Below are 10471 nucleotides of genomic sequence, written 5' to 3'. Positions count from 1 at the left end.
AGTACACATTGTACAGCTGCAGCAATGAGACGGGCATTCCAGTGACCGCCGTTTGAACCTGGATATTGCACGTCATTGGTACGTTTCGTCATGCAAATGCTTCACCTCAAATTTAACTAGCACATCCTGCACCCACGTGATCATCGCAAAGAAAGCACTCTAAACGGGAAGTGTTGCTTGTTAACTAGCACATCCTGCACCCACTTGATCATCGCAAAGAAAGCACTCCAAACGGGGAGTGTCGCTTGTTAATACGGCTTACACTGCTGCCAAGATAATCCGGCTCCAATAAACAACAGACTTCTCGTGAACAGCACTGTTATAATGATTGCTGTGTGTGTGTGTGTGTGCGTGTTCCTATACATTCAAATGGCTCTTACAGCCTTCCTCGGAAACCCTTTTGCTGTCAAACAGAGCGGCCCCAAGGCACTTGGCTCTTGTACAGTGAATGTTCAGCCCCTAGGGCAAGAAAACGGAGCATGCAAGTAACCCCCATCTCCTGCATGTACCGTGCCCCCAAAAAGTGCTTGCCAAAAATAGAAACAACACGTTCGCCTTTGCACACCCAAAATGGCTGAAGAGGAAAAGGATCCTCGTGGACGATACAGCAAACAAAAAAATAAAAATAAACCTGCACTCAATGTCCCACAACTATATCTCGTAACAGACACAAACTTCCAACGTAAACTTTCATCATCACTGATAGCACACGCTTATTTCAATGGCAGCTTAACATGGCCTGTAAATGGCAAGCCCTGCATGTCTGATCTTTGATGCAGATGTGGCACAAGTGGTGTGATCACCACAGCACACCAGTTGCGGACACTAAAAAACTTTTGCTGACAGTTCTGCACGCAAGACTGCACTGCGTTTCCCAAGTAGGCTTCACTGAAGAACACTTGGACCCAGCCCACTCCTCGTGAAAGAAGTTGGTGCGCGAACCGTCAACTGTGTGCCCCCCATTGACGCCGACAGCATCGCACATACAAACATTTTGCTCCACACAGACTGCTTCTCTCCAGCCAACATACATTTCACTCCTCTGCATGCAATAAACCTTCCTGTAGTTTGAAAAAAGTTTCCCACTGTAGTGAACAACTTATGTGGTACACATAGCATAGATGTCTGTGAAAATGCTCATGCACACACATGGGTGCACAAGGCCAGGTACATACACTTTCAGATAGTTCATCACTGGGCATGCTTCACATCCACGATTGTACTGGTTTGATATCTGACCCTTACACTGAACATGACATCTTGCGCATTTATCAGTCTACGCTTCAGGGTTAAGGGGGGACATGGGTCTTAGAAAATTTTTTTTTATTTACAGACCAAATGCAATGAAACTGCACAGCCTTATTCAGTTTTTTCTGCTGATTTCAAATATGCAATTTGTATATTTCTAGGCCAATTAGTTCCTGAGATATTAATATATATCATGCCATTGTCTGCTGAAACAATAGAAAAGAAATGGGCTACCAGAAATTTAATTTTAATATGTAGGTAGATACTACAATGTGTGAGGAATGCAACGCTGGAAGCAGTTTTCAGTTTTTTGTCCATGTGGACAAATGGGCTTAATAGTTAGTTTCATGTGTGTCGTGTGTTTTCTGGCACTGTATGTCTGGTTAACTCACTTGAAAACTAACTACTAAGCCCATTTGTCCACACGGACAAAAAACTGAAAACTGCTTCCAGCGTTGCATTCCTCACACATTGTAGTGTCTACCCACATGTTAAAATTAAATTTCTGGTGGCCCATTTTTTTTCTATTGTTTCAGCAGACAATGGCATGATATATATTAATATCTCAGGAACTAATTGGCCTAGAAATATACAAATTGCATATTTGAAATCAGCAGAAAAAACTGAATAAGGCTGTGCAGTTTCATTGCATTTGGTCTGTAAATAAAAAAATTTTCTAAGACCCATGTCCCCCCTTAAATAGTATTCTCAATTTTACCCTAGCAATCCATGGCACCACAGGCGGACTGACCACATGCAATTTAATTTTGAGCTCCTGTCGTAATCCTGCTTTGCTCAGGACCTAAGCAAGAGAATAGCTAGACAATGCAGCTAGCACAGAGTACACAGCAGTGATCGTGTAAAACTAGAAGCAGATTTAAAGGTTCGCTATTGCGTAAAAGACAACCATCGAAGGGTTTGCAACTCCAGCCCAACACTGAAATGTGACAGGTGCTAACCACACACAGAAAATGCCATCCCTGAAACACACGACATCTCTACAGCTAACACTACCAATAACTACCAATAAACCAAGCTTGAAGGCTTTCACAAGCCACTGCTAGCCAAAGAATTCTGGTCTGACACCAGCGCAAATATTCTTGTGTTCCATTATTTCTTGTATACGATGGAGCAACCACATGAATGTGCGGACCATGCCCCTACGTTCACAAAAACTAGGACAAAAGCTACCTGTGAGCTAGCTGCCATAAAGATGCACCTAATGGCTTCCATAAAGTGCGATCCACGCAATCTGATGTAGCACCATAAACGCACACCTTAGCATCCCCCCCCTTCAAAGCTAACAGGCATCACTGCCACCACCCAAAGCAAGAAATCCTTCCTCAAAATGGCTCGTGGCAGTGTCCGCATTGGCCGTGCATTACATTTCCTGCAGCACCCCGCAGATTCTCTACAAGTATATACAATAAAAGATACAATTGTAAAACAGCGATCCCACAAATGATGTGGGCTAGCTTGCAACAACTTCCATACCTCCCTTCCAGCTAGTATAGTTACTGAGCCCTAAAAGTATAACTAAAAATGGCTAACTGTTTTGGGCGCTGTGCGCAAGGTTGTGTACATCACCAATGCTGCACCATGCACTGGGGATGCAGAGCTATGCTTATTCTGTTTTTCCTGTTAACACAGTCGGAGATCACTAACCTGTAGGAAGCTACACTGAAAAATGAAAGTTTTACAAGCGCACCCTAAGTTAAGCTCACAAGGGCTACATGAACTGCATCTTCATCAATCACACTCGCTTCTTAGCACCCACACGTCGAACATGGACGCTACTTAAATTTAGCTACCAAAATCGAATGCTGCAAAAGTCAATTTGGTGAAAGCAGCACTGGCAGGCATAGTTAGATCTGCTATTAGAGAGAAAAGACTTTGATGACTGTGAAGTCAAGACCCTAAAGGTGCTCTTCGTACCTATAAGCGGACAAGAGCTGACTGTGAAGTGAAGACCCTAAAGGTGCTCTTCGTACCTATAAGCGGACAAGAGCTAGCATAGGTGATGGGAAAAGCATATGTGAAGTAAACTCCGTTGCTTCAGCCAAATGTACGCTGAAGCCCAATAACAAGAACAGTGAGTGGCGACTTCAAACTGTACACAGCTTCCCAAAGCACCTTGAAAATTTTTACGAGTTTCTGCAAAGTAATGAATTCATTTTTACAAAGCTCTATCAGAGTCCTCGCTAGGCCCTGATGAAATCAAAAAGCTTCCTAGCACTATCAGGTTACAAACTTGTACACGCACAAAACACCCCATCCAAAAACTTAGCCTCACCACCTTGACACCTTTATAGCAGAAGTTTCCAGGCAACCTGTCTGCACAAGTACCCTTAATGGTTCATAAAAGTGCCATTGCCGCCTTTGGAATGGCTTCAGTTAAATAAAAAAAAAAAACACCCTGGTTTCTTCAACGGCTTCATGGGAAACAACTGTGGGAGTATTTTTCTTAGAGTGTCACTCGTGCAAAAAAGCTTGCAGCTGCCAAATGCAAACATCTCCTACTACACACAACTGTAACTTCTGAAGCATATTCAACTGCAGGTCAGTGTTTTTTTTTTTCCTGGAAAACATCAACTCAGCAATAATGCTGTCTAAATAACCAGATAAACTTTTGTCCACCATTCCCCAAACATTCACAAATAAAAATCGTGAATGCAGCAAAATATGTCATGTGTGCACCCTTACACAGTTGCTAACGTTACAGCAAAGAGCTCACTGCATTTAAATTAGCGCAAAACATCGTTGCAGTAAAGAATTTCGAATCCTTGCATAAGGGCCCAATCAACTCCTACCATGCAACACTAGCGTGTCAGCATTAAAGTCCCACCACAGAGGCGTGCGCCTGGGATTTCGGCCAGATCACAGGTAAAGTTCACTTTGATTTAAGTTTCTGCCCAAAATCGATAAACACTGAACAGAAAGTGCACACAAAGTAGCAGAATGATACCTGAACCGTACTGAGGGTGAATGGCACATTTCTGATCAAAGGAACTTGAGCCTGCTTGTTACAAGAGTGAAAGAAAAACTGAGCCCGATTTCTTGCTCTAAAAGATAACCCTGTCCATCATTCATGCACGTGACAGGGTGTGCACTGACAAAAAAAAAAGAACGCTAATAAACCCAATAGCTTAGGCTGCAAGAGAAGAGATCCGAGCTTGCAGCACGAGACAGCTTAAAAAAATTCTGAACTGCCTGTGAGGTCCATAAAAGCATCCGCCACTCGCACAAAAAACACCTAAGGTAAAAAGGGGCACAATACTGTTATTAATTCAACATGTCGCCTTAGCAACTATGCATAACTAGAAGCTTGTTGCACACGCTTCCAACCCTGCTATCCATCAACTTCACCAACACTGGTCATATTGCCATAAAAAGTGGAAGTACGCGCACATTTAAACTATGCCAGGATCACATAAACCCTAGCTATCAGTTTCATTGAAGATGCCAGTACTTAGACACACAAAATGGTGGTCAACTAATGTTTCTATAGCTGCACAATAACATCTAACTCGCTACGGCACCTGAAAGGGTCTTCGCATACTTAAACTATGAATTTTGCTCAGTACAAGGAAGCATGATGCGTTAGCATCGGTCTCTCAACAACTGAAAAAATTGCTTCCTTTCACAATTCGTAAAAAAAAAAAAGACTCAAGCTTAATCAATTGATTTGGTCGCTCCTAGAGAGCTGCTACAGCTCTAATTTCATCTTTGTCTGCCATAATGCTCCCACAACATGCAAGTGGACGTCAACCGGTGTAACACTCTGCAAAGGTCGGGAGAGGGCTCTGCCATTCTAACACCGCATTCCTCGAGTGGTTGCACTGAATTTGCTTCCTCAATTTCGCCAGAAGAAAAATGCTCATTGTAACCTAGTTGCCGATTGTTTGTACTGAGTATCCTTCCTGATGCCTCATGCTCATAAGAATTTGTCAAGCGGCTCAAGTTGTGATAGCAGGAACAAAGCCCTGAGCCCATGCAAACACTTCTGAACACACCCGGGCCACTTCTTGAGAAAACAAAAAGAAAAATAAGGTGAAAGCTAAAGCAAAAGGGGTGCTGAGCAGCATAAAAATGGCAAAGCCCTGTCCCTACCACTGTGAAGTCACAACACCACATTACCCTCATCTAGCCTAGCAAAAAGACTCCGACAAATGATCATGTATAGCAGGTAGTACTGGGAATGATAGTGTAGTCAAGCACTACAGGAGGGCGCCACTAGCACTAATGTCGCCACAGTGGCGCTGAGCCTCTATCGGAAGACTGAGTGTGATTAGAAGTGGAGAAGCTCTCAATCCGCTAAATCTTTCTCAACTTTACAGTGTACTCGAGGTTGTCGCCAGCTTTGTTAGCCATGACGAAAATTGAAAGAGGGCAGTAATGCAAATTCTTGAGAAAAACAGCGCTTGCAGACAAAGGACCAGAACGAGAAGGACACACAACTGCGCTGCAGAGTAAGAAGGACGCAACTGTGTGTCCTTTTCGTTTTGGTCCTTTGTCTGCAAGCGCTGTTTTTCTCAACATGTACCCCAACTAACTCGCCCAGCAACACACCTTGCCCAAGTAATGCAAAGCCACCGCAATGAACGCCACATTCCCTAATGCGATCATAACGTGCACGGAACTGGTGATGAACATACAAAGTGCATGCGAGCCCTTGGCTAGGAAGGATTTCATCCCCCGCGGCACTGCCATTCTTAACTGCTAGTGCAGAAGCTTTCTCATTTTCAGCATGCAGTAATGTTTAAAGCCAGAGTTTCAAAAACAACTAAAAAGCGCTACAGACTTCACTAATGCTGTGCAAGCAAGAGCAGAAAGTTGGCCCTGGTGAGAACGTCAACGCGAAAATCTTCACACCGACAGCGTAGATTTCGAAACGGCTGCGCCCAATGACGCCAACCTACAAAGGTTTACACTGCGATTTCAGCCACTGCGAGCACCCAACTTGCATTCAACTCTGATGCACACCCTGCTTTTGCCACCAAGGAAAAGAAGAGCAGCGTACACGCCATTTTGAACAAGCATTCAACAACATGCACTGGGGCTACTGGTGAACAAGGCTGCCTGTGCCTCGGTCTGGTGCCAGCATTACGAAGGGGGCACTTGGTTGTCACGGCAACAGTGTTTGGCTGTCGCCATAAAGGTTCGTGTGATTACAGTCCCCACGGGGCAAATGTCCAAAACGTTGCGACCCATGCTCTCAGGAGTGGGAAAAATTAGGGAAAGAGGAAGTACAGGTAACATATAAGAAAACTTGCTATGGATGTTCCACCAATGATCACCCAATAAGTTTCAGTCACAAGCACACAATTTCATTTTCCTTCCTCTTCTCAATAGTTTTACTCTGGATCAATAATAACTGCAAGGCATTTCAAGTACAGTGCAGAAATAAGGAAGACTGTTCTTGAATGCAAACCGACTGTTCTCGTTCATGCTTCAGCTAGTTGTGCGTAGTAGCTTTGCCAAGGGCAATGGCTATTGCTTGATGAAGACTAGTCCCCCTTTGTTGGAATTCCGGCACCAAACTGAACCACCAGCAGCCTTGCTCGTTACACGAGTTCTCAGTACTGGTCTCTATGCTCTTTTCCTCCGGAAACGGAGGAGAGTGTGCATCAGAACAGAGCGTAGCGTAAATGGCAGGCATGCCTCACAAAGGGCGCCTTGTGGGGGGAGGGGGGAACTGAAGGAGGGCAGCATCAGCAGGGGCTGTGCCTGAAGCTACGCATGAGTGGCACCAGCAGACTGGGGGGTCCCGCCTGCCGCAGGAACGGGTGCTGCAGGAGCTCGAAGGCCGTGGCCCTCTGGCCCGGGTCCCGTACCAGCATCTTCTCCAGGAAACCCTGAAGGCGGGGGGACACCTGAGTAGGGAGAGTGCGGCCACACTGAGTCAGGCCTAACGAGAGGAACTACAGTTACACTGCGGCCACTATGCCGTAGACAAGAGGCCACAACAGTGGGAGAGAGGAAAAAAAGCGGGGGGGGGGGGGGGGGGGGGGGAGGGACTGATAAATTGGAGGTTATAGCTAAGGCCCGCCGTTTTCTGTGGCAGCGGAACTTTAAAACTATGCGAATTCAAAACAATCCGCAATATCCCACATAGGCACACATACCATAAAGTTAATTTCTGTGACATGCTTGCATACTCTATCTAAGTGTATACTGTCTTTGTCAAAAGTAACCAGACAATGGTTTGGTTTGGTTTTATTTAACGTCCCAAAGCAACTAAGGCTATCAGAGACGCCGTAGTGGAGGGTTCCGGAAATTTCGGCCACCTGGGGTTCTTTAACGTGCACTGACATCGCACAGTACACGGGCCTCTAGAATTTCGCCACCATCGAAATTCTACCACCGCGGCCGGGATCGAACCCGCGTCTTTCGGGTCAGCAGCCGAGCGCCATAACCACTGAGCCACCGCGGCGGCGTAACCGGACAATGGGGTTTGTTGCGTAGCAGTGTAGTGTAGCACTTTGATGAACTGCTCATGCAACTTCAGTGCTAGTTTTCCGTTTTTTGGCCCAACTGCTCACTTGCAGAAGGTGTAGCATGACAATGTACTCATGGATATTCACGAGGTTGTTGCATCATAGTTCTTGATAAATTCTCTATGCAGCGACTTCCGACATTTTTTAATTACTTCCGCATTTTTTTTTACTCTGCAACTACCTCGACGTGATAATAATGAGTGCTTTAAACAAGCATGGATATAATGCTGTGTTGACAAAAAGCAGGTTGATAAAACGATTTGGAGAATGTTACTGCATCAAACATTCCTTTGGTTAAAAGTCAACAGTGACTCTAGGCTCTCTGAAAGTTTGGTATAGCAATGAAGCACATAAAAATTTGTAATGTCAAAACTACTGAAGTATATGAGCGAAAATTTGTGTTAATCATTAGGTGCATTTTTCAACAACCGTGCCAAATTTCATTGCTCCATGCAAAAATGAAAAATTTCACCTCCAAAACCCGTGTCTCCGCTCAAGGCATAATCGCTTAAGGGGGGAGGCTACCCTTGAGCATCAACTTTTTTATTTCTTGTGATATCTGGATGAAATTTTCAGGGTAAGCTTGTAGCACAAACATTTGAAGAACTACCAAGTTTCATAGAGCTGTGCCCTCTGGTTCTCAAGTTATAGGAGTATATCAAGGTAGTTTACATGGGTTCCTTGGGACATGCTTGGAGAATCTGCAAAATGTGCTGGCACTTTGAAATTCAGCGTAGTCATTCCTGGATAGGTAACCCAGGGCAAGACAAAGCCCTTTTCGTAAATTTCTTTGCTGAAAAATTTTAGCACAGCCCTGAATTTAGTGTTACTTATTAGACCTTCATTAACCAAATTTTAATTGTTTATTACAAATTCCAGAGACCATATCTTAAAAAAATGGGCTTGTCTTGCCCTCAGAAATTTATTCAGGTATGGTGCAAAAGAAACCCCATGAAATTCTGATAAGTGGTTCCCAAGATATGGCTTTCCCTAGCAGCCATGCCAAGCAAAATATTGATTCTGAGAAAATGGCCTTAGAAGATTGAGAGAACACCAACTTTTTTGTTTCTTGAGATATCTAGATGAAATTTTCAGGGTAGGCTCACAGCATAAACACCTGAAGAATTACTAAGTTTCACAGAGTTGTGCCCTCTAGTTCTCAAGTTACAGGAGTATATCGAGGTGGTTTACAAGGGTTCTTTGGGACAGGCCAAGAAAATATGCAGAATGTGTTGGCACTATGTAGTTAATTTATGATAATTCCTGGATAGGCACCTCAGGCAACAACAAGGCCCTTCGAAAATTCTTTGGTAAAAAATTTTAGCACATCACTGAATTTAATTACTACTTAGACATACACTAATTAACCAAATTTTATTTATCAACAATTCCAAACACAATATCTTCAATAAATCTTCAATAAATTGGCTTTTCTTGCCCCCCAAAATTTATTTAGGTATAGGGTAAAAAGATCATACAGAAATCCGATGAGTGGTTTCTTAGATTTGCTGGAGTGAGGAGCCATACAAGGAAAAAATAAAAAATTCAGAGAAAATGACCCTCGAAAGTTGTGACATTTCCAGGCCTAAAACGATCCCGCTGAATAGCTGGAGCTGTCTCCGTGCGTTCTTTTTTTGGCCGCCTCTGAGTTGTCACTTCATTCTGTTCCTCAGCCTTGCCCATGCGCAGGGCATCTTTCTCCGCCGCTGACCGACCCGCACATATCTAGGACGCTGGATGCGTCGATGCAGTCATCGGCAGCGCGCTTCGCCATGCGGATGGACCTCATAGAATGCATCCGTGCACCGAACGCGTGTCGCGTCTTGAAGCCGCGAGGCCCCCAATCAAAAGCTAGCCACGCCTCGAGCACGCTGCCGCCGTCGCCGCCGGAAGCAGCAAAGAAAAGCGCAAGAATTCACGAACAAAACAAGACCAAAATGGCGGCGCTCGGTTCAGCGTGGGAGGAATGGCGCGCGCGCGAAGTTGGGGCATTTTCGGCGCTTGCTCGCTGCTCAGGGGCCGCCGTGGCTTGTTATATTTCTAATTTTCAATATTTTTACGTCGAATTAGGCATTGATAATTACAGAAAAGGTAGTTAATAACATGTACAAACAGAATATATACTTTTTCAAAAATCGACTTTTTCGCGATTTTCCGGTTTTCAAAGGTAGCGTCCCCCCTTAAGCATTAGTTCCGCTTAGGACGACTAAGCTTCCAATAAACTTCATGCATTTGGTGCCCACTTATGACATAGTGGCTCACCGTGAACGATGTGCAGCTGGGCTCAGCTGACTGGCTGATGCGCGCTGGTGTACATGAAGATCAGAAATTCGAAACAAAAACAGTGTGGTGTGACTGCTCTTAGAGATGCGGCTGTCCGTTCATCATCATGCCTGCCGTTGCATGCACGTCAAGAGGTGGGTGAGCATGGAATTCAGCATTGAATTCAGTGTTGAGTACAGTCATTTGGATGATCGCTTGCATGCCAGTCATAACTGGACACGGCCTCCCTTTGGGAGTCTGTTCGAATCAACTGATGAGAGACATGTAGCGTCTGAATGAGCGAGCACGCAATGCCATAGACTTACATAGATGTTGGCCCGGACTGCACCAGCAATTCCGAGTTATCCGGATTTTCGAATAAACAAGGTTCTAATTAATGAGCTTTTACTGTATTATAATGCAGTTTTTGTATGCCTCACATGATCTGGTGCTCACTTGTTACG

At 44.5% G+C, this 10471-nt stretch overlaps 1 protein-coding gene across 3 annotated transcripts in view; it reads right to left on the bottom strand.

Annotated features, from left to right (window-relative positions):
- Window positions 1–1890: 1890 nt before the first annotated feature.
- The window catches only part of mbt (serine/threonine-protein kinase PAK mbt), a 46275-nt gene continuing 37694 nt past the window's right edge, over window positions 1891–10471 (bottom strand). For 2 of the 3 annotated variants that reach the window (XM_089557236.1, XM_089557237.1), the window contains one exon: window positions 1891–7121. In XM_089557236.1, coding sequence (XP_089413362.1) covers window positions 6960–7121 — 162 coding nt within the window. In that variant the 3' untranslated portion in view covers window positions 1891–6959. The remainder of the gene's footprint in view (window positions 7122–10471) is intronic. The other variant, XR_016285142.1, reaches the window with a different exon arrangement.

Source organism: Amblyomma mixtum, chromosome 8, assembly GCF_055824585.1.
Source record: "Amblyomma mixtum isolate Tamu chromosome 8, ASM5582458v1, whole genome shotgun sequence".
Classification (NCBI taxonomy): domain Eukaryota; kingdom Metazoa; phylum Arthropoda; class Arachnida; order Ixodida; family Ixodidae; genus Amblyomma; species Amblyomma mixtum.
Note: the sequence above shows the minus strand (reverse complement) of the source record. Positions and strands in the feature narration are given on the sequence as shown.